This window comes from Caenorhabditis elegans, chromosome II (genome assembly GCF_000002985.6).
Source record: "Caenorhabditis elegans chromosome II".
Classification (NCBI taxonomy): domain Eukaryota; kingdom Metazoa; phylum Nematoda; class Chromadorea; order Rhabditida; family Rhabditidae; genus Caenorhabditis; species Caenorhabditis elegans.
The window spans coordinates 10,820,488-10,844,050 of NC_003280.10; the positions used below are offsets into that span (position 1 = coordinate 10,820,488).

General features: G+C 36.9%; 5 protein-coding genes and 1 non-coding gene across 6 annotated transcripts; 3 read left to right on the forward strand and 3 right to left on the reverse strand.

The window, feature by feature from the left end:
- The first annotated feature begins 543 nt into the window (after positions 1 to 543).
- On the forward strand, positions 544 to 1,947 carry ech-4 (Delta(3),Delta(2)-enoyl-CoA isomerase). The gene is made up of 3 exons (NM_001381584.3): positions 544 to 597; positions 646 to 1,252; positions 1,298 to 1,947. The coding sequence occupies exons 1-3, from the start codon at positions 545 to 547 to the stop codon at positions 1,793 to 1,795; spliced, it is 1,158 nt and encodes a 385-aa protein (NP_001366707.1). The 5' UTR covers position 544; the 3' UTR covers positions 1,796 to 1,947.
- R06F6.12 (uncharacterized protein) lies at positions 1,888 to 3,594 on the reverse strand. Its single transcript, NM_001027106.6, has 6 exons — positions 3,531 to 3,594; positions 3,303 to 3,480; positions 2,815 to 3,257; positions 2,681 to 2,769; positions 2,522 to 2,628; positions 1,888 to 2,348 (listed from the first exon to the last, which is right to left on the reverse strand). Exons 1-6 carry the CDS (start codon positions 3,590 to 3,592, stop codon positions 1,974 to 1,976), a joined length of 1,254 nt encoding a protein of 417 aa, NP_001022277.1. The 5' UTR covers positions 3,593 to 3,594; the 3' UTR covers positions 1,888 to 1,973.
- Positions 3,595 to 3,758: 164 nt separating this feature from the next.
- On the forward strand, positions 3,759 to 20,937 carry mix-1 (Mitotic chromosome and X-chromosome-associated protein mix-1). Its single transcript, NM_063930.8, has 15 exons — positions 3,759 to 3,990; positions 4,077 to 4,160; positions 4,320 to 5,251; positions 5,303 to 5,454; positions 5,915 to 6,020; positions 6,070 to 6,209; positions 7,009 to 7,165; positions 11,411 to 11,572; positions 16,504 to 16,596; positions 16,694 to 17,286; positions 17,811 to 18,060; positions 19,096 to 19,368; positions 19,630 to 19,755; positions 19,980 to 20,279; positions 20,462 to 20,937. The coding sequence occupies exons 1-15, from the start codon at positions 3,897 to 3,899 to the stop codon at positions 20,732 to 20,734; spliced, it is 3,735 nt and encodes a 1,244-aa protein (NP_496331.1). The 5' UTR covers positions 3,759 to 3,896; the 3' UTR covers positions 20,735 to 20,937.
- On the reverse strand, positions 7,201 to 8,694 carry VM106R.1 (BTB domain-containing protein). The gene is made up of 4 exons (NM_001377855.1): positions 8,228 to 8,694; positions 7,777 to 8,000; positions 7,600 to 7,722; positions 7,201 to 7,509 (listed from the first exon to the last, which is right to left on the reverse strand). Exons 1-4 carry the CDS (start codon positions 8,616 to 8,618, stop codon positions 7,387 to 7,389), a joined length of 861 nt encoding a protein of 286 aa, NP_001364653.1. The 5' UTR covers positions 8,619 to 8,694; the 3' UTR covers positions 7,201 to 7,386.
- Positions 19,830 to 19,904, forward strand: M106.6. Its single transcript, NR_001492.1, has one exon. It is a non-coding gene; the product is annotated as a small nucleolar RNA M106.6 (small nucleolar RNA).
- Positions 20,895 to 23,140, reverse strand: M106.8 (MARVEL domain-containing protein). The gene is made up of 4 exons (NM_001129153.5): positions 23,058 to 23,140; positions 22,233 to 22,424; positions 21,862 to 21,984; positions 20,895 to 21,315 (listed from the first exon to the last, which is right to left on the reverse strand). Exons 1-4 carry the CDS (start codon positions 23,133 to 23,135, stop codon positions 21,112 to 21,114), a joined length of 597 nt encoding a protein of 198 aa, NP_001122625.1. The 5' UTR covers positions 23,136 to 23,140; the 3' UTR covers positions 20,895 to 21,111.
- Between the last annotated feature and the right edge of the window lie 423 nt (positions 23,141 to 23,563).

Below are 23,563 nucleotides of genomic sequence, written 5' to 3' on the forward strand. Positions count from 1 at the left end.
CCCGTTTTTAAAATTTTCACGGGAACGAGAATTCCCGTTGTCCCGTTTTTGTAATTTTTACAGGACACTGACACCCTTGGCCGTGAACGTCCTTTGTCTGCAAATTTTATTGATTTTATTTATCAGTTTTCTGATTTCTCCTAGGAGGGGATTTCTCCTAGGACTCCTAGGGATTATAATTTGATTTTCACTGTTTTTTCTAATATTAAAATCTTAATTTCCAGGTTATCTATACAATTTGAGCTCTCTTTTAAAAAAATTGAAACTCCAAATTTTCCTGAATCTATTATTTATCCCATTTATAATTGCTCCACTATTGTCTTGCGTATAGTAGCGATTGTCCAGCTACACATTACAATGTGTATTCTTGTGTGTAGCCAGTTCATTCAAAACAACAAAAAGACGGCGGCCGTTCTTATCATTTACCCGGCCCCTCCGTGTACCTTGTTCTTTTCTTCACGTTGTCCATTTTCTTTCTTTTTTTCTCTTTTCCCCGAAAAAATTAATTATAACGTTTAAAAAATCAATTTTAATTCATTTCAGAATGCTTCGAAATCTCACCCTCGCCGCTAGAAGTGTTCTCTACAATCCGCAAGTGTAAGTCTGCAAAAATCATCTAATTTGTGAATAAATCTTCAATTTCAGTTCCGTTCGCTCGTTCTCTGCCCAGGCTGACTTCGAGAAGGCGCAGAAAAATCTGAAAACTCTGAAGGAAGAGCCGGACAATGACGTGAAACTGCAGCTCTACGGGCTTTTCAAACAAGCCACCGCTGGGGATGTGCAAGGAAAACGCCCGGGAATGATGGATTTCGTTGGAAGAGCCAAGTATGATGCCTGGAATACTTTGAAGGGACAAACTCAGGATGAAGCTCGCGCCAACTATGCTAAACTGGTCGGTGGACTCATTTCCGAAGAAGCTTCTGCTGCTCCAGAACCAACTGGGCCATCAATCGAAGGACTTGAGAACGTTGACGGTTTAAGTGTGACTCGCGAGGGAAAAGTGTTCAAAATCGCATTGAATAGACCAAAGAAGTTCAACGCATTGACATTGGAAATGTATCAAGGAATTCAAAAGGCACTGGAGGTCTCCAACAATGACAAGAGCACCTCAATCACTGTGATTACTGCCAATGGATCATATTACTGCGCTGGAAACGATTTGACTAATTTTAAAGCTGCTGCTGGAGGTACTAAAGAGCAAATTGCGGATATGGCTAATACAGCTAAAGTTATTATGAAGGATTATGTCAATGTTAGTTTAAAAATATATATTTCAATAATAAATTCAAATTTTCAGGCCTATATTAACCACGAGAAGCCTTTGATTGCTCTGATCAATGGCCCAGCCGTAGGAATTGCTGTGACCGTGCTCGGAATGTTCGACTACGTAATTGCAACCGATAAGGCCTCATTCCACACTCCATTTGCCCCACTTGGACAATCACCTGAAGGAGTTTCGAGCTACACGTTCCCACTGATCATGGGATCTTTGAGAGCTTCTGAGATGCTGTTGGTCTGTAAGAAAATCTCAGCCCAAACTGCAAAGGATTACGGGCTTGTGAATGAAGTTGTGCCAGACGCTGAATTCCAGTCACATGCTCAAAAAACTGTGGAAGCGTTCTCCCAACTTCCGCCAGAAACTCTTCGTATCAATAAGAAATTGCTCCGTTCTCTGCACAAGGAGAAGCTTCTGGAGGTCAACAATATCGAGGCCGACCAGATTTGCGAGCGTTGGCAATCCAAGGAGTGTCACCAAGCGATTGCAGCATTTATGACAAAAGGAGCAAAGAAGTAATTGTTTTGTGCCCTCTTAAGTTTTACCTTTTTTGTAGATTTTTTATGTATCTAAAAAGAATTATGTGTATTTGATTGAACATGTGCAAAAACAAAATTAAATGATTAATTTACAACAATAGAATTTTAGCAACATATAAATAAATGAATCCATAAATTTCGAGTAAAAATGAAGAATATCAACTGCTTTGCTCATCAAGAACTATAATCTTCTCACGAGTACATGAATCACAAGCTGGTAGCCGAATAACAATGTACGATGGCTCCTTCTGGTAGACCTTCTTATCACAAATCGGGCAACAAAAGTTCGGAGTATGTACTAGATGTGGTCCGTCGACGACAGGAGCCAACTGATACGACTTTTTCAGAACTGGAGGGCACAGATCATCGTTGGCTGATCGCTTTTGAGCAGCATTTCGAACTGAAGCCATATCCGTCCTCCGGAGCAAGACGGGCGGAGCAACTTGTTGATACTCGTGATCACTTCGGTCTCGCTGGGGTACGAGCATCTGGTCGATGGTGGCGTACGCGAATTCTCCATTCATTAATTGGATCTGAAATTTCAAAGCTTTAAAAAATATACTTTATAGAAGTTTTATGAGCATTTTTCTTCGTTTTTTCTAGAAAAGCTCTGTTTTGATCCAAAAGTTGAAAATAATTACATTTTATCGGATCAAAACAGAGCTTATCTTGCCTAATTAAACAGAAAAAGTAAAGAGTTTCTCACCTTGTACTCCGAATCGCCTCGAACATATTTGACAACCGCATCTTGAAGACGACCATCAGCTGTCCGAATTTGAACGGTTTCTCCAATTATTGGGCTTCTTGTAGATTCTAAAATAATTTGGATAATTAAAATTAGTTCAAATAAGCTTCTGAAACTCACTTCCAGCTTCCAACTGTTCATGATGATGATGGTGATAACTTGTTGATGGAGCCTGATCGTTGTATGCAGAATCTTGAGCTTTTTCTTTTCTAAAAATAATAAAAATATAGTTAAAATTCTACGTGTTGACCTACATGGGCGGTAGAGCAAGTTGCACAAGTTGATGGACATTTTCAGTGCTTAAATTGTTTAAATCAATGTTCAAATTGGCGATTTCGGAGGGGGAAACATAGAATTGCTTCTGTTTTGATGTAATATTGACTCCACCATCATTTGTCAGAATAATATGCATTGCATTATCGATTATCTGACCATTCCCATCATATTCTTCCTCCGGCCCATTTCCATCACCTTCAAATTGATTTTCAATCATTTCGTGATGAACCATGTGATGATGTGAACCATCTTCTATGACAACTTCTTCATTGTGCTCTTGCTCGTTTTGTTTCGCCTGTCGTTGTTGACTAATCGCCACCACAATGTTCAGCTGCTCTTCGGTGAGATGATTAAGCTCAAAGCCTGCTTCTACATCGAAACCCGCTTCGTACATGTCTTCCTGCGTGATTTGAACCATATTCTGAAATATAAATATTCTTTCAATTCATCGAAAAGCTTGAAATACCATAAACTGTTGATCACCATCCTCCACAATCATATCTCCTTGTTCAAGATCTTCCGGCTGCTGCTGCTGCTGCTCAACAATTTCTTCTTCATGCTTAGCACTTTCAACTCGAAGTGGGGCCTGATCCTCGTGGAAAATATGATCTTCATCGGCAGGATATACACCTTCTGGGGAGGATCTGGAAATTCCATTTATTAATTTGAAAGAAAATGTGATTTTTATTCTTACCCAGGAATTTCTTCTTCACGGCCTGTTGTTGGGCTAGCAGGATTTTCTTTTTCGGAATCCATATCTGCAACGATTTTCGTTGTTTAATAAAAATTAAAAAATAAAAATTAATAAATGACTCTAAATTATAGCGAAGGAGAAAAAACAAAGGAGAAAAAAATTACAAAAATCACAAGGCAACTTTTGCGCGTCAAATCTCATACATTCCAGTCCGCAAACACTCTCACGCCACTCTGCACACTTCTCAAAAGACGCGCCAAAAAACATTCAAAGCTCATTCGGCTTTCGAAATAAACATTTTCTCAAACTCGTTATCGACTTATAACTTATTTTTGTTCAAAATCAATTCGACAGGGTGCGCTCATAATGCACATTAAATCCATCCATCTGGATGGCTTTAAATCGTACCAAAAGCACACCGATATTCTCGATTTTTCGCCGACTTTCAACGCAATCACCGGTGAGTATAGTTTTGTGCTGAAAACTAATAGTTTGAAAAACTTTAATTTCAGCATAAAATATAGTATAATAATTGTTTTATTTCAGGATACAATGGTAGTGGAAAATCCAATATTCTCGATTCGATCTGCTTCATTATGGGAATCAATAAGCTCGATAATATCAGAGCAAGTATGTGGCTCTTTCTCATCACAAAATTATTTTGTTGTCATAGTGATACTTACGCGCTTTCGGACTGAAAAAGCACAAGATCAGAGTAGCATAATATTTCTAGCAAAGATTTTTTAAATTGAAATTTAGAAAAAAAAATTAAGTCAAATATCATTCCAGAATCAATGCACGAGCTGATTTCCCATGGTGGAACAAAAGCGATCGTCCAAGTTCGCTTCGACAACACTGATAAAAGATGCTCCCCGTTCGGAATGGAACATCTCGACGAGATCGTCGTTCAGAGAATCATCACAGCTCAAGCAACTGGAAAAGGATGTGCAACGAGTTACACACTGAATGGGCATGCGGCCACAAATGGAAAAATGCAAGATTTCTTCCGTGGCGTCGGTTTGAACGTGAATAATCCACATTTTCTCATCATGCAAGGTCGTATTACTACGGTGCTAAACATGAAGCCGGAGGAAATCCTCGGAATGGTTGAGGAAGCAGCTGGAACAAAGATGTATGATCAGAAGAAGAAAGACGCGGAGAAAACAATGTTTTTAAAAGATGCAAAACTCAAAGAAGTTGATAGAATCTTCCAATCAAGTATTGATCCGAGAATGGTAAAGTTCCGTGAAGACAGAAAGAATATGGTGGAAGTGACTCGTCTCAAGAAACTCAAAGAGAACTTTTCCCGAAAATACGAGGCGTTTCAATACTTTCAAACATGTGAAGCGGTGAAAAAAAGTGCAAAAGAGATTGAAGATGCCAAAAAGGGAATTGAAGATCTCGGTGAAAAGTTTAATCAGCTTGATCTTGACTTGAAGAATAAGGAAGATGAGAAGAAAAAGATGGAAGAATCTCGAGATGATCAACATGAAGAGGCTGCACTTTCAGCGGCTCATCTTTCGAAACAATCTATAATGCTTCAGAAGGAGACTGTCAAAAATCAATTGGTTGAAACAATCAATAAACTCAAAAAGGAAGGTGAACAAATCAACAAAAGCTTGTCAAAAGATCGTGAAGTTCTCGACGCAAAACGAAAAGAACACGAAGATTCAAAGGCGGCTAACTCGAAAGATATTCAAAGTCAATCTGATGATGAAGCTGTAAGTTCGAGAAATTATTCTAAAAATAAAGTTAAAAAAAAACAATTTCAGCTCGTCACAAAATACCGTAATGACCTCGAATCCCTAACGAGAGGAACAATTGCTAATGACAAAGGAGAACATGTGTCGATTGAGAGTGAAATACAGTCTTGCAAGTCGACTGCGTCTCAAATGTCATCTGGGATTACTGCTGCGAAGAAACGGTAACTTTCCTGAGAATTGGAACAAAAAATCTAATTTTGTTTATGTCGATAAGAATAATGACAAAAATTTTGAGATATTTTAAGAAAAATCGAAAAACAAAAAGTTTCGTTTTTTCGCTTTTTGAAAACGTCAATGATAGTTTTTTTGCGGATACTTTCAATGAAATTATTCTGTCGTTTTCTCTTCAGTTTTCTGTTTAAAAAATTTTAAACCAGTTTTATACTATTTTTACATTGAAAACTGGTTTTAAACAATTTTTAAACAGAAAAATTAACATAAAACGATAAAAAATTGACTACAAACGATGTAATTTCATTGAAAAATTGCAAAAATTGAAAGAAAACACAACATCGAAAAAATAATGCATTAATTTGGAAATTCAGTAAATTTAATGGGACAAAAGAAGAAATGTACTTTTTTAAATAGGAATATCATTGAAAAATTGGCAATTTATTTCAGCGGTGAACGTCTACACAACCAAATTAAACATTTGGAAGGCGAAAAAGCTACTCTCTCAGCCAGAAGTAAATCTGACATTGGAAGTGCCGATAATTATCAAAAAGAGGTATCAGATATTTCAATTTTTTTTTCTCCGAAAACTTAAAAATATTCAGGTCGATGAGATCAATAAGCAACTTCAATTATTGGGTTTCAATATAGATGCTGATACGGAGAAACGAGAACACGCTGCAAAATTGCATGAGAGCATCACTAAGCTCAAGGATATGGATACGAGACTTCTGAATTCATACAAGTAAGGTTTTGTGTGAAAATTCATTTTAAAAGAGTTATACCGTTTCAAAATTTAAAAAAAAAAACCTATTTTCATAATAAAACCCGAATTTTGTCAATTTTTCAGTATCGCAGCGAGCGGAACTTGGTTTTTATTCAATTATCGCCTTTTTATTGCATATTTAAATATGAAAAAAAAAAAACATATATTTTTGTAGTATATTATGCGTTTTTTTTTCGTGAATTCAGGTGCATTTTCTGCACATTTTTGGTGAAATCGACCGAAAAGCCATCAACATTAACGAAAAAACGTGCAATAAAGAGTGATAATTTACTACGAACCAAGTTCCGGCCGTTATGACACTGAAAAGTTGGTAAAATTCGAGATATTAGCTTTAAAAAATAGTTTTCTTTCGGAATTTTGAGAAAACTTTTTTTAATTTTAAAACAGTTGTTTTTCAAAAATTAATGCTTTTTTTCAGCTAAAATTTCAAATTTCGCGAATTTTTTTTCGAGAGTTTCGGCATAATCAACTGAAAAAGCACCAAAATTTAGGAAAATTGCGTGATAAACTATCACAATATGCAATAAATTGTGGCTATTTAAAACCAAATTCCGGCCGTTACTACACTGAAAAGTTGGCAAAATTCAAGATCTTAGCTGAAAAAAATAATTTTTTTTAAATTTTGAACCGGCATAGCAAATTTTCAAAACGTCTCAATGATATTTTTGGTTTTTTTTTCAGACCAAAAAACAAAAAAAAACGAAAATTTAATTTGCAACATTGAAGTTTATTTTTTTAAACAAATTTTTCTTTCCAGGGATGGTCGATATGCATTGAACTACCAACGTCCTCCACTACATATCGATAAATTTGATGAAAAGCGGGACGTATTCGGATATGTCGCCCATCTTATCAAAATGAAACCAGGATGCGAGCAATTCGCTGTTGCTGCAGATATTGCTCTTGGTGGTGTGGTTAGTTGTTTTTTTTTAAATTAATTTAAATATCAATTTTGAAGTGTCGGCTAAGTTTATCACTATGACACATTTGACAAAAGATTTGAAAAAAATAGAAAAAAAGCCACAGGGAAAGTTTAGAGAAAAGTTTAAAAAGGAGGGTTTTTTTGGAAATTGAAAAAAAAAATTAAATAGGAATATAAATAGCAGGAAAAAAAATTGCAAGAACTGTAGACAAATTACAATTCTCGTGAAGTTGGAGTAATGTATCCGGATTGTGGTTCACGGAAAAACACATATTCGGTGTAGTGTGCCCAACGTTGCTCTTCATAGTCCCCGCAGTTTCTGTGATTCATGAGCTCCTGCAAAAAAAATGAAATGGGGAATGTAAAAAGGAAATTTTCAATTTCGTCAAGTGGCCCACACACACATACATGCATACTACTACTCACCGTCTGATTAATGTTGCCCATATTGCTTGTGAGAATTGGATGATTTGCGGCGGCGAGCCCGTTTGCTCCGGAACAGCATGTGGCAACGAGTTTAAAACCCTTCTCGGCCATCAAATCGCACGCCTAGAAAAATATATTGATGCAATTTGATTGTCATCTGGACAACAAAAAGCTTACCCTCTCTAGACACTGATGCTTCAAGTACAATCGCGACGTGTATCGCTCGCCATCATCAGGACCGCCCGGATCACGACTCTCGTTCAGTGTATCTGCGAACACTTCCCGGCACAGTGTCGCTCGTCCACACACTAGAATTCTGTGCAGTTTTCGGAATTTCACATCGGCTTGTCCGTCTCGTCCGAAGGCAAATGTGCCCCGGTAGCCAAGGGTAATGTAGCCGCCTGAAATTGTTTTTGTACTTGTATTTAGAATTAGAATTGGGATTGGGATTAATGTCAGAAAAAATATATACATATAGATGTATTAGTCAGACAAGCATCGTGCGATCTTTAGTCAACACTATTATCACATCCGTGAGATCCGAAAGGTCATGAAATTCGGTTTTTCAACAAGACACACGACACATGAGCTTAGAGTAGGACCCCCACCCAAAAACAAACAAACAAACCCGTCTCGGCACCAGACGTAATGGTGTTATACCCATTCGCAGTGCGCGGACGAGGAGAAATTGATGAGGCGTTGGATAGAAGTGTTGAGAATCGTTCGAGGCGATAAAAGTCTGCTTCATCTTTCAGTCGAGCAACTTCACGAAACTGCTCTGGAAGGGATAGTTTGTCGGTTCGTAAAAAGTGCAGCACATAGGCGAATAGTGGTCCGTCTCGATCAACGAATAGGGTTCCATCTGGCAGTGTGACAACGTTAGCTTGCTCATCTTCTGATAAAGAGCCGGACGCAATATTTGCTAGTAATGTGTCGGTTTCTTTACTCAACGTGCTCCGAGTGGTTGTATACATTGTGCCACCCACATTAAGAGTTATCACATCCTCAACTGATGTCATGTCTGTAAAATTCATCGGATTAGTTTGAAAAATGATTCCAAGAATGAATTCATGAAATATAGATGGATAGAGAGAATAAGACGAAGAAATAAGGAAAGAGTTGTCGTTTCCTGTCTTCTCTCTTTCCTCTTTTGATTCGGAGTGTCAAACACAAAGTGCGCTAATTTACTGCCACAATGAAAGGAATGAAAGGACACGACACCAAAAATAACAGTGAAATACACACACAATAGGCACGATTAGGAAGAATATATATGTATATAGATGCACCAAGAAACGGAACGGCGCACATTTGAACAAAATGAAGAAACCAAGCGAAAAAAAAACCGGATTGGAAAAATAAATGCGAAAAAAAAACCAGGAGGAGCTGAGAACAAGACGGGAGCTATAAAGCGCGCACGCGTTCTGAATGGAGATATCTCGGCGGCGTGAATGGCACGACGATATGCACAAAAAAAAAATGTGAAAGAAGGAATACTACGGCATTTTTTTTGCTGATGCAAAACATGACTAATGTGAAAGCTCTGGCTAGAATTTTTTTGGAGAACGACAAGAGGACCCTTTGTGTGTGTCGAACACGCCTCTACGAATATCTGTCGGTGGTCTGGTCTCCCCCCGGGCGCTCAATTGGTCGTGGTCGCTTTTTTTAGAGCCAAAACACGAAATGATCGAGAGCTCGGAGACGGGGATGATTGATAATAGGGAGAGCTCTGTGGCGGTGGTATTGGCTCCAAAGAATCAGAAGAGAATGGTGAAGAGGGGTGCAAAAGAGGCAGGGAGGAGGCGGAGTTGCAATGGAAAAGTCACGTTTCGACGAAAGTTGAGTTGAGTGCCCCTTCGAAGAAGTGATGGACGTCCGTGTCGAACTTGAGGTCTTTTTTTTTACTTCTCCTGATGGAATAGCAAGAGAGTTTCTAGATTCTGTATTTAAGAAAAAAAACATCACTTGTTGTTCTCATCTATTTTCCAATATACGATGAGAGTTGGACACGGTTGGTGGCAAGCTGAAAATAAGTGTCGATCTGCATGAAATATAATTGGATGGGAGTCTCTCTCTCTACCGGATGCTTGATGTCACGAATTCTTAGTTAGGTGCTCATTCTTTGATGGATGGAATATCCGATTTCAAAGTTGCGACAACTGGCTCGTAAAGAAGAAGTAAAACTATAAAAAAGAACCTAAAAGTTGAAAAGTACTGAAAAGAAGAATAATCACTTAGAAAGGACGTTGAAGAATACAGCTCTACTGGCTCGGCTCGTTTCGTCTCATTCTCCTTCCCATACGGCTCCTCCTCCTCCTCTCGTTTTCTTTATTTTAGTTTTTCGCGTCCTCCTCCTCGTCCTCGTCCTCGTCGCCGTCATCATCATCATCGTCGTTTTGGGGTCCCAGGGTTTCGATGTAGAAGAGTGAGGAGTAACGAAAATGATCGAAGAATGAATGGCACAAAAAAAGAGGCGGAGAATTAGATTTGGGTGCACAGCAGTTTGTGTGGAAGGAGCAAAGGGAAAACCCACGGGGCGAGAGGGATTAATTAAAGACACTAGCGGAAGACGATGGGACTCACAAAAAAGAGAAAGAAGGAGGAAGGAGGAGGAAAACCAACGAAGGAAGGAAGAAAAATTGCTTGATGTGCAATTAGAAATTACTGGAAATTTTTTCTCCGAGTTTTCTAAATGCTGTTAAAGCTTGTGAGGGTGGTTGAGTGTTTTCGAACGACGAATAACTTACTGATTATCTCGAATTGAATAGATATTATAGCTTGCGGATTAGTACAGCACAGGAGGAGGGGGAAATGGAATGGAATTTGAGAATTAGAGATTAGAAATTTGATCCTCTTGTGCTGAATCAAATCACGATGTGAACTCAATGTGAACCTCTTTTTTTTGAGGATGGGCGAGAAAGGGGGTTCAGTTTAAAATTTAATAGTTCTGAAAAAAAACATAATTGCAAATATAATGGAAGTCACTGTTACTATTACCGGTACAGAGAGTGTAGATAGTTAGAGAGTGCCAGACATCCGGGACCCAACGGGGCGGGGCGCGCGGAAGAGACGATTTGTGTCGATTTACGAAATGATGACAACGAGGAAAATTTCGTAAATCGACACAAATCGTCTCTTCCGCGCGCCCCGCCCCATTGGGTCCCGGATGTCTGGCACTCTCTAACTATCTACACTCTCTGTACCGGTAATACTCCAATTTGATAAAGAATTGTCGTAAAAGCGTGTAAGCCCCTAGCACGGTCATGTGTCGATTTACGAAGCTCGTGTACCCCTCGAGGAGAAGTGAGAAAGAGTTCTTGCAGAGATTTTGGCTCTTTATTTTAAACTTCTGGATTTTTGATCATACTCGCTAATTCTTTTTGTATTTAAGATTTCAATCGCTAGGCTATCTCGTATTTATTATGTTTTTTTTTGGTAAAAATCACATATATACTGTTGCGAAAATGGGATTTTCAACAGTAACTATATAGGTTTTCACCGAAAACACAGCTAAAATCAATTTCAAAAAAATAGCGAAAACAGTTCAAATAGGCCAACAAATAAATTGCACACTTCCCCTCGAGGAGTACACAAACTGCGTAAACAAGGCCATAATAGAGGTTTTTATTTAAAATCTTAAAAAATAACCGGAAATTATTTTAAAAAAAAAGAAGGTTTTTACCAGATATAAACGAAAATGTTTGATTTTTTGCTCGAAAATTCATGATTATTTTCGGTTACCAATAAAATCGAAAAACGACATTCTCGGTTGAAATCTTTCTATCAATAATAATTTGCCTATAAATTTCAGCTTGGCAACGTCGTCGTCAGCACTCAAGATATTGCCCGTATTCTCATCGACGGTAAAGCGTTTACGTCACGTAAAACGATGATTCCAGTATCTGAGAACGCGAGAAACGCGAGTAGCTACAATACATTGCCGGATGTAAAACTTAGGAGGGCTAAAGAAATTGTGAGTGGAAAGATTACTTTTTTTTTTGATTAAAATGTTGGTTGAAAATTGCAAAAATTCTGTTGAATTTGCACAAACATATTTGACGCGCAAAATATCTCGTAGCGAAAACTACAGTAATTCTTTAAAAGACTACTGTAGCTCTTGTAACGATTTACGGGCTAGATTCTCGAAATTAAAAAAATTCGAGCCCGTAAATCGACACAAGCTCTACAGTACTCATTTAAAGAATTACTGTAGTTTTCGCTACGAGATATTTTGTGCGTCAAATATGTTGCCCAATACGCAATATCAGAATTTTGTGTTTCTGTAATAGTTTGTGAAAAAGTGAACGTTTCTTTTTATTTTTTTAAACTAAAAAACAAAAGAATCAATTTTTCGTCAAAATATCAGCAAAAAAACCAAAAAATCTCTGTGCACCACCATATCAATTTACTATATATAAAGCGCGTGTCCTTCCGTCCGTTTGTAGTTTGTAGTTTGATCTTTGATCTTTCAACTCTCTTTTCTGTAGTTGGAAGAGGTATTGGGTTGGGAGATGGTGAGGGATAATGTCAAGGTACTGTAGTAGTACTGTAGGAGTACTGTAGGTATACGGTAGGGTTACTGTAGTTTAGGAAAAATTGAGTTTTTGTATACAGAAGAGGTATTGGGTTGGGAGTTGCTGGGGGATAATGTCAAGGTACTGTAGTAGTACTGTAGGAGTACTTTAGGTATACGGTAGGGTTACTGTAGTTTAGGAAAAATTGAGTTTTTGTATACAGAAGAGGTATTGGGTTGGGAGTTGCTGGGGGATAATGTCAAGGTACTGTAGTAGTACTGTAGGAGTACTGTAGGTATACGGTAGGGTTACTGTAGTTTAGGAAAATTGAGTTTTTGTCTACAGAAGAGGTATTGGGTAGAGAGTTGCTGGGGGATAATGTCAAGGTACTGTAGTAGTACTGTAGGAGTACTGTAGGTATACGGTAGGGTTTCTGTAGTTTAGGAAAATTGAGTTTTTGTCTACAGAAGAGGTATTGGGTAGAGAGTTGCTGGGGGATAATGCCAAGGTACTGTAGTAGTACTGTAGTAGTATTGTAGGTATACGGTAGGGTTACTGTAGTTTACGAAAAATTGAGTTTTTGTCTACAGAAGAGGTATTGGGTAGAGAGTTGCTGGGGGATAATGTCAAGGTACTGTAGTAGTACTGTAGGTATACGGTAGGGTTTCTGTAGTTTAGGAAACATTGAGGTTTTGTCTACAGAAGAAGTATTGGGTTGGGAGTTGGTGAGGGATAATGTCAAAGTACTGTAGTGGTACTGTAGGAGTACTGTAGGTATACGGTAGGGTTACTGTAGTTTAGGAACAATTGAGTTTTTCTCTACAGAAGATGTATTGGGTTGGGAGTTGGTGAGGGATAATGTCAAGGTACTGTAGTGGTACTGTAGGAGTACTGTAGGTATACGGTAGGGTTACTGTAGTTTAGGAAATTTTGAGTTTAAAACATTTTGAAGAGGTGTTGGCTCGAAGAGGTGTAGTTTTTCTCTACAGAAGATGTATTGGGTTGGGAGTTGGTGAGGGATAATGTCAAGGTACTGTAGTGGTACTGTAGGAGTACTGTAGGTATACGGTAGGGTTACTGTAGTTTAGGAAATTTTGAGTTTAAAACATTTTGAAGAGGTGTTGGTCGGGAGTTGGTAGGGAATAGTGTCAAGGTACTGTAGTGGTACTGTTGGGGTGCTGTAGGATTATTGTAGGATTATTGGAGTTTGGTGGAAAATTGCGTTTTAAGTTTTTGAAAATGTATTGGCTTGGGAATTGGTGAGGATAATGTCAAGATATTTTGATAGTTTCTTGCTTAGAGTCGGGAACATTTGGGAAGATGTGAAAGTTTCATTATTTTTTCATAAGCCATTTTTGAATGATTGTGTCAAACATTTCAAATGTTGCCAGTCGTTGGCCGCGCCATAGGCGCGGTCAGCGGCTGGTAAGATTATATGCAACGTACATATATGTGTGTATATAAATAAACGTATGTTTTTATGAGACCTCAAGCTCAAAAGCTCTATTTATTCGGTGAGGTTGGTGTTTGAGGAAGAATTGGGAGAAAAACAGATTTTTGATTAGATTTATTTAAATTCTTTTGAAAACAGAAGTTCTTTGAAAAGATGAATTCAATTTTGAAACAAATTCTAAGAATCGCAATTATTTTTTATGGGCTTCTAGGCTTTTCAGAACAAAAAATCTCACTAGAATCAATTTTATAAAATTAATATCATCAAAAAATGAATATTGAAACATAGGATTAAACATAGGACATAGGAAAAGTTGGATTGTCACAGTGAACAGGGAATTGGTAAATTTAAGTTTCTGCGTCATTTTTCTTGGTTGTGACGTATGCAGTCAAGCCCCTAGTGCTCCACCTCCACATAACAAAATAGAACGAAGCTTTGGGGGAGGGGGGACCCCCAAAAAACACTATTTTTCTCCTCTTTTTCTCTGTCTTCTACTTAGCGCGAGGACTGAATTCATTAAGCGAATAGGTGATGCAGAGCTAACTATATCCGGAGATGAAAATATTTGTTTTGGGGATGGAGTTGTGGTTCCTGAAGTATTGGAACTTCCCAGAGTTATCTGAGGAATGAATTCTATAGAGCATTGGACTAATCTAGACAACGTTCACCGAGCCGTTCCATGAATTTCCATACGATTTTGAGAACGAGATGAAAATGAAGCAGAGCTAGTAAATATGGAGAGAAAGGAATAAGGACGTTTTTTTCGGTAGTATTAGATTAAAATCCGTGGATCCAAGACACACAACGAGACGAACACAAAACGAGAATACGCTGAAAGAGAGAAATTGGTGGAAAAACAACAACGTAGCGAATAGAAGAAGAAGAACGACGTAAAATAGAAGACGATGTGAATGCTGCTGTAAATACACAAACACATACACAAATTCACGGAAAATGAGACAAAGATAAGAAGAAAGGAAACGACAAAAAAAAACTTAGTTAGCCACGACGACGTTTTGAGTGAGGAAGATGGAAGATGGAAGAGCCATTTTTCGGGTTGAACATACGACTGGAAATAGCACATCTATATTGGAGATGAGCTCTTCTCACGCGTTGTTTTTGGGTAGAGAAGAGCTATTACTTGTTCGTAGTCGTTGTCGCCGAGTACAATATAATATAATAATAAATGGAGCATTTTTTAATGAGAAAATGGAACAATAGAGTAGTCGTTGGTTTCTGAGAATAACTTCATACTTTTTTATATGAAGCTTCTGGGACGGGGGAGAATTTTTGAAAAAATGTAAGGTTTAGAGAACCTTTTGTAGTTGGAAAGCGCTTCTGCCGGCTTTTACTTAAACTTTAATAGAATAAAGTTGGATCGAAGACAAAAAGAAAAGAAAAAAAGCAACACTAGAAAGTGAGCTTCACGTCGCCTCAGGAAGTCAATCAATCATCGGTTGCCGTCTTGTTTCCGTCGTGTTTTTCTGTCCATTTTAGCCGCTCTCCCTCTTCAACTGAGTTTTTTTTTGCAATTTTCATGCAAAATTCACATTTGAAATCACCTTGTGTCGAACAGAAAAGGGCAATTTTCTAACTAATAAAACTGGGACATCGTTATCCAGAATTGCTTCTTACGGATATTGTCATATATTGTCTGGTTGGGTGATGGAGAAAAGAATAATTGTCGGACGCCATTAAGTCCCTGGAGTCGGGTGGATACGTGCATGGATGATGGAAGAAAAAAAAGAAGAGCACAGCAAAAAAAGAAGAAACACCATTCTTCTCGAAGTGATGCAAACATTTGAAAAGTTGAAAACTGAGGAGCACCAGTGTGAACTAGAAGGAAAGTGGACGATGATGTATGCTGCTCGTGTGCGTGTGCGAATATAAATTTAAGGAAAAATGCCATTTGCATATGTTGTGCTCTTTTGTCTGCCATCTTCTGCCTCCTTGCTCTTTTTTCCTGGAAAAACGGTCTCTGACACGTCTTCTTCTTCTTCTGTTGAGGGCATCTCCAATAAGTTGAAAAGGAAAAAAAAGTTTCCTCTGGAGGAATGTGCTAGCAAACGGCAAAAGCAACGTGAAGCTAATCGTCACTGTTAATTGTGAATGACTTTTTTATCCGGAAGTTGTTCGGGACTCTTTTCTGCACGACGCGAGACTTAATGTATTGATGGATGACACGTAGCACGGGGGCAGGAGGAACCAAGTAGACGTTCGGCAACAGGGATGTTCAAAGTAGAAATGTGCGGAAAGCGAACAAAACTGCTTGTTTCAATATGATATTCCAAGTTTATGAATCAAAAATTGATATAACAACATAGAAAATGGGTTTGCTCAATCTGAAAAAATATATATTCATTTTAGTTGCAAAATTAGAAAAAGACCTCAAATTCTGCCCGAGTGTTGCCATTTGAAGTTTTTTTTTCGAATTTTGCAACAGAGATTAATATTATTTTCAGATGGAGGGAACCCATTTTCTACATTTTTATACCAATTTTTGATTCGAAAAGTTGGATAATCATATTCAAACAAGCAATCTCCGAGTATTAGGAATGTATCAGGGGTGGATTCGGCAAATTGCCGATTTGCCGGACATCAATTTGCCGGAAGTTTTTCAAGGATTTTTTTATAACACAAAAAAAAGTAGATGTATGAACATTCATAGGATGCGTACAATTTTGCCGATTAAAACTTAAATTCCTAAAGTTCCAACAAAAAAAGTGCAAAACTAAAATTTCGGCAATTACGGTTTTCCGGCAAATCGACAATTTGCCAAAAAAAAAAAACGTTTACCCCTGGAATGTATATATTTCTGGAAGAAAGTTACCATTCTAATTTTTCGCAGAAATTTGAATTTTTGGTATAGAAAAAACAAAAAAAATTATATAAAGAAAAATTAAAATCTCTGGATGTGTACAAATAATTTTTTTTCAGGCAGAAAAATACAACGATACAGTCACCAAAATGATTGATTTGATTGAGTATCCCGATTTCATTAGCAATACAATTCTGAACGCTGTTGGGCAGGTATGTATTGGTTTTTTATTTTTTTTAGTGCTCAATTTAACGATGAGACTTCCCAAAATTTCGAACAAAAAATATTTAATAAGATTTTCGTTTTTAGATTCTCGTCGTCGACTCATTGGACGTTGCCAGAGAAATCGCCTACGACGAAGTTGCCAAAACTCGAATGATTACTCGGCGTGGAGATGATGTGAGAACGAATGGAATTATGACTGGAGGATACAATGATCCAGGAAATAAACCGGCACTGATTGCACTCGAACCAATGTATGCACGAAGACCACAGATTGAAGCTCAACAGAGAGAGCTGGACGCTTTGAATCGGGAGCTGCAGCTTACCGAAGCATCATCGCAGAAATGTCGTGATTTGAACAATCAACTAGCGACAGCAATGAGAAAATTGGCTCAAGTGAAGACAAATATCAATAATTCAGAGTTTGGAATTGTGGTTCGTGATTTGAAGGTGCACAGTGAGGAATATGAGAAGAATCAGGCAGAAATTGAGGCAACGGTTAAGACTTTGAAAGATGTTGAAGACAAGATTAAAACACTTGAATCTATGAAGAATAAAGACAAGAATTCGCAAGAAAAACGGAAGAAGGAATTGACCGCATTGCTACAGAAAGCTGAGCAGACTGTAGCACAGAATAAGAATCGAGGAGAGAAGGCAAGACGAGAAGTCATGTTGCTACAGTGAGTATGAGCTTATGGGCTTGATTTTAAAAAAAACGAAAAAAAAAAGTTTCGGCACTTTTTTTACCGTAGTAAATTTTTTTCGGTGAAGAAATTTTTTTTTATTTCTCTTCCAAACAAGGGTGTCGGTCAGGGCTGTTGCAAAAAAAATTTCCGATTTTTTAAAATTCATACCAACTAAAACAAAAAATTTTTTTTGGTTCGAAAAAAACCAAAAAAAAAAACTGATGTAAAAATTTTCGATTTTTAAAAGCAAATTTGGTTTGTTTTTAAAAAAAAATATCAAAATTTCTTATGAAACGGAAAAAAATCGAATTTTTAAGCTTTTTACGAAAAATTGACATTTTTTCGCAAAAAATTCAAAAAATTTTCGGTTTTCCAGTAATTTTTAAAAATCGAAAAACCGAAAAAAACAACATAAAAATCGTATTTTCGCTTCAAAATCAGAAAAACCCCCATCTTTGTCAAAAAAAAACCCAAAAAATGTAGATTTTGTGAATAACAGCAATAAAATACGATTTCAGAGCCACTGTGGAAGAAATGGAAAAGACAATAAAAAAAGACGAAGGCATATGGGAGCAGAAGAAGAAAGAATGTGATGAGTTGGAAGAAAAGCTGCCAAATGCAATAGCAGCGCTCAAGGATGCTGAACTCGAACAAAAAGCGGCTCAGGCAAAGCTGAACGATTTGAAGAATAATCAACGTCAAATTAGCACTCGACTCGGAAAAATCGCCAAAGAATGTGATGCATTGATAAGGGAGAAGGCGAAAACTGTAAGTTTCGACGCATTGGAATTTGGAAAATGGAGGAATTCGTTTTAATATACTCGGAATTTTTCAATATACGAGAGAAAAATGCAAAAGAAATCACTGAAGATCGAAAATTTCAAATTTCAAAAATTTGAAGTTTTAAATTCTCTCCAAAATGAGAACTGTGAGTCAGTCTGCGCACCAATGAGCGATTCGTTCCGCCCACTTTTCAACCAATCAGGCGAAGTGGGCGGGTCAGCGGTGTTCGGCAAATTTGCCGTGGTCGTCATCAATGGTGTCGGTTTTTCGATTTTTTGAAAATTGAAAAACCGAAAATTTTCGTTTTTCGATTTTCACCGAAAAACATCGAAAAAATCGAAAAATGACACCCTTGGTCGTCATACTCAGTAAATCGCAATATTTTTGGAGCTCAAAAAGTACCAAAAATAATGGAAAAAACTTCACTGGTTTTCGTTCGATTGGCAAAATTTTTATAAAAAATTTGAATGTGTGCGGCTAATTTGAAAATTTGCCGAGCTCGGTAAATTCGGCAAGCCCACATTTTTGAAATTTTTTCGTTCCCGGCAAATTCTGATAATTTGCCGCATGTAGACTGAGTTCGAAGACGGTGATTAAAAAAAATTAAAGGATTAAAGGAAGATCCGTTCTTCAAGTGCTATGCACTGCGGATCTGGGATTCAGGTACACTGCCTGGTGGTGATCCCTCTGGGCTGTAATTTAAGCCACGTCCTAGCCGGGGACTGTGGCCGATAATCCAGTCGTGGATTGCTCCACTTCCCAATGGAGGCTGGGTGAACCTAGGGGGTGAGGCCGGACTTGAACTCGTGACCTCCAGACTGCTAGCGACCACCACTACCGACTGAGCTATCTGCCCCCATCATTAGAGGAAATTGAAATTTTTTGAAAGTTGAAATCGTGGATCTTTCTTGATTTTTTATTTTTTCAGTATATTGGATTATTTCAAGTATTTTTCAAACTAAATCCCCACTTCACATATATAATTTCCAATTCTCTGCATAAATGATAATTCTATTTCAGAAAAGCAAGCGAGAAGAAAAAGAAAAAGAATTGACTTCTCTTCAACAGTCTGAAGCTTCAAATCGGAAAGAAGCTCGTTCAAAGTTGAAAAAGTTTGAATGGTTATCCGATGAGGAGGCTCATTTCAATAAAAAGGGTGGTCTATATGATTTTGAAGGATACACAGTCAGCAAAGGAAAAGATGAGATTAAGGAACTCACTGATAAAATTGAGACACTTGAACGATCGTGCTGCATTCAAAATGTGTCGAATTTAGATACATGTGAAGCTAAGGTGAGAATCAGGAGAAAGAGCGTCGTCGAAAACTAGAAAACTCAAAAAACTGAAATAAATGGGCAAAAAAAATTTATGGAAAAATACATTTATTTAAAAAAAAAATTGGAATTATTACAGAAAGCTGAGCTGAAAAACGATTGAAAAATAGGATGTTGCTTTTTATTACAAAGAAACATTCGTTTAAAATACTGAAATTTTTAATTTTTTTTGAAAAAGACATATTTTTTGATTTTTTTCTTAAATCTTCAATATTTCTAGGTCCTGGACATCAAAAACAAACGAGAACGCATCACGGAGGACTTCAACATGTTGAAAAAAACGATTGCCACCCTCGACAAGAAGAAAGTGGACGAGTTGATTAGGGCACACGAGTCGGTGAACAAGGTGCGTCGCGCGTGGTCTAGTGGTTAGCATGTGTGCGCTGTGTGCAATCGCTCGCGGGTTCGAGGCCGGCAGCATGTCAATGATGTCTAAAAAATTACTACGATTTAATTCGAATTGCTGTGAGATCAATCTTATACAATTCTGAGACACTTTTGCCGATCTTGAGCCCTTTTTTTCAATTTTTTTTGAGATAATAAATAAAATGAAAGAATGTATATTTTCAGGACTTTGGACAAATCTTCAACTGCCTGCTTCCCGATGCCCATGCCTCACTGGTACCTCCAGAGGGAAAGACAGTTTGTGAGGGTCTTGAAGTGAAAGTCTCATTCGGTGGAGTCGTCAAGGATAGTTTACATGAACTTTCTGGAGGACAGCGGTCTCTTGTCGCGTTGTCACTGATTTTAGCTATGCTGAAATTCAAGCCAGCTCCATTGTATATTCTCGACGAAGTTGATGCGGCCCTTGATTTGTCACACACCGCGAATATTGGAATGATGATCAAGACGCATTTCCATCATAATCAGGTTAGTTTTTAAAGATTTCGCTTTAAAAAAAACCGAAAAATAGTCTCAAATTCAGGAAAAAAGATATTTTCAATCTTGCTATTTCCTTCGTTTTCCGTTGTGCTTTTTTCTGAATCTTAGTCTATTTTCGGATTCTTTAATGCAAAAAAAGTACTTCTCAAAATTAAAATAATTTTTTGCAGTTCATCATCGTCTCACTCAAACAAGGAATGTTCTCAAATGCAGATGTTCTCTTCCAAACACGTTTTGCCGATGGACATTCTACATGTACACGTCTCAATGGAGGAGATATTGCAGTACTTTGCCAGGATAAAGTTCTACAGGCACAAGCTCTTGAGCTCACAGATGCTGGAAAAGCAAAGAAGGACGCCGCCGCCAAGAAGGGAGCTCAGAAGAATGACAAAGAACCTCCAAAGAAGAAGCCTATTGTCGTCGACGACGATGACTTCGAGTAGATTGAATAATTCAGATCTCAATGTAAATTCTCCCCCCTCTCTGATCTTACTTTATTTTTCAATCTCGATGTTTCATTTATTTATTTCAATATATTTACTATTTTCCCATTTTTTCCATTTGTTTCATCTCATAAAGGTGAGTGTATTTTACTTGTGTTTTTTTTTGGAAAATTTATCAGAATGAATCATGTGACAAGATTAAAGCGGAATCTCATGGTGGCAAGGGTCAATAACAAAGTTGATTTAATGCTTAAACAATAGAATAAGTTAAGTAGGAAAAAAGCGAAATGCGTGTGGTGAAGGGCAAAATATGCGATCGATGTGAGATTTTTTGGAATGACAAATGTAGTAATATAAATTGAATAAATTTAGTGAATTCAAACAAAATTGGTAGTCGTCGTGGTGGTCGTTGTCGTTGTGGTAGTGGTTGTGGTGCTCGTAGCATGTGCTCCTGTGATCTTCGACGTACGATCACCCTCAATGACGACTTGTACAAGACCCTTGATCTGCCCATTTGGAGCCGCACGGAACAGGAGCATCACGATTTTTGTGCACGCAAATGTCAGAATTGCACATGTTGCCTGGAAAAAATTAAGTTTTTTATGATGAATACACGCTCCGCCCCCGAAGCGAGGGTCTCGTTAGGTAATTGGCGGTAATGCAGTGAATTCGAATTTTTTTGATTAGTTTTGACAATTTTCAAGCATTTTTCGTCTGTTTTGCTAGGTTTTCAGTAGTTTTTAATGATTTTATAGTCGAAATTTATGAAAAAAAAATCAGATTTTTTAAACATAATTTAGACAAAAAAAATCACGGAAAATGCTTGAAAATCGAGGAAACTAACAGAAAAGTTTGAATATACAGTTTTACCGCCAAATACCTAATAGCTTTATTTTTCGTTTTTTTTTTGGAAAAAAGGTAAGCGAAAAAAGAAAAAATTCCGATCCACTGGAAAACTCATAAATCTTCAGAATTTTTTTTTCCAAAAATTACAAAAGGGTTAATTTTTAATCAAGATTTTGAAGTTTTTCAAAATAAAATTTTAAATTTACAATTTTTTTTGTCGTTTTTTGGGTTCTTAAAAAAAGTATTTATTTGTCCCTAAAACTACGGTAATTTATGATTACCGTGAGAATCGCGTAGACAATAATGAGCCGGAAACTGAAACGAAGCGAATCAACAAATCCGATGAGTACAATCAGCGTTGAGACACCCATTCCGATACAGCATACTGCAGACGTTAGGAATACCTGAAAATTGTTTAAATTAATACGAAAATCTAGTTTTTTTTCTTTTTCTTTTTTTTTGAAAAAAAAAACCATAAAAACCTGTTAACCTGCCACTAACAGAAAAGTTCATATATTTCCAAATGTTATGTGTTTTTCAAAAAAATTATACTTATAAAACCATTGCCATTTTGATCAAAATATTAAAGTTTCTTCCAAAATACTTTTTTTTTCGTTTTCGAAAAAAAAAACTCGGATCATTCGAGTCATACCAAAAGCGTCGCCGGAATGTACAGAGCGCGTCCAGCGATGAGAAAAACGCGACGATGGAATCCGAAAACGTGGATAATGTTGTGAACAATACTGCAGACGAGGAGAAGTGTGAGAATGAAAATGACGAATGATGTTCCTTCGTATAGAAATGGAGCAAAGTAGAAGACGATCAGTGAGATGAGAGAGAAGAGCTGCAATTCAGATTTTGATATAATTTTTTAAAATATTTTTTGTTTTCCCGACTCTGTGGAATTTTTAAATTTTTCAAATATAAAATTAAAATTTTAAATTCTAATAATTTCCATCCATTTTTTTCTGTAAAAAAAATAAATTATTAATAAATCGACATTTTCCGATTTTTTTCTTTTTCCAAAAAAAACCCCTGAAAAATCTAACATTTTGGGTTCTTTGGAAAAGCTAGGAAAAAAACAATTTCCTTTTTTTTAGTTAATAATTAAAATTCCGACGTTGTTGAGAACATCTTATAAATTTCAAATATTTCTTGTATTTCTCTATTAAAAAAACGCATTTTTTGAAATCAAAATTAACATAAATTGGATCGTTTCGGTGTTTTGTGAGAAAATAATGATTAAAAAAGAAATTTAAATATTTTAGATTAATCGGAATTTTAGATTTTTTCGACTATTGGAGAACACCTACCAAATTTCAAAAATTTCCGTTTTTAAAAATTCGTATTTCTTTCTTTTGATAAATCTTTATCCTCTCTTTTTTTAAATTTTCTAAAAATAAATAGTTTTACGAATATTTTTGAGAAAGCAAGATGATTTTTTTTAATTAATAAATACTTTTTAACAAATATTTACCGTCTGAAATCCCATAAGAACCCCGAAAGGCCATTGCATGAAGAATCGAAAATCAGCATTAGTTCGAACGGCTTCCATTCTGTAAAATGTGTGTGGAATGCTATTCTTTTTCTCTGTTTATTCCGATAGTAAACAAATTACTAGAGAAGCAGCAGTAAGAGAAAGATATTCAGAGAAATAGAGGAAAAATATTGAAACGACGATTAGACACTATATCATTCTTGGGAAAATGTGATTTTACTTATATTAGAAATATTTATTATGATCTTTTTTCTTTTTAAATCTGGGAAGTTAAAAAACAAACAAACAAAATACATGGTGCCCGTTGGGACGCGACGGAGAATCGCGTCAGAAATGGTATGAGTCATAGGGTTGTGGAAAATAGTCTCAATTTGAAATCGAGGTGCAAATGCGCTCCACTGGGCCAAATTAAAAACTCTCCGCCTCCAAACCAAGGGTCTCGTTAGGTATTTGGCGGGAGAAGCGGAAATTCAAATTATTTCAAG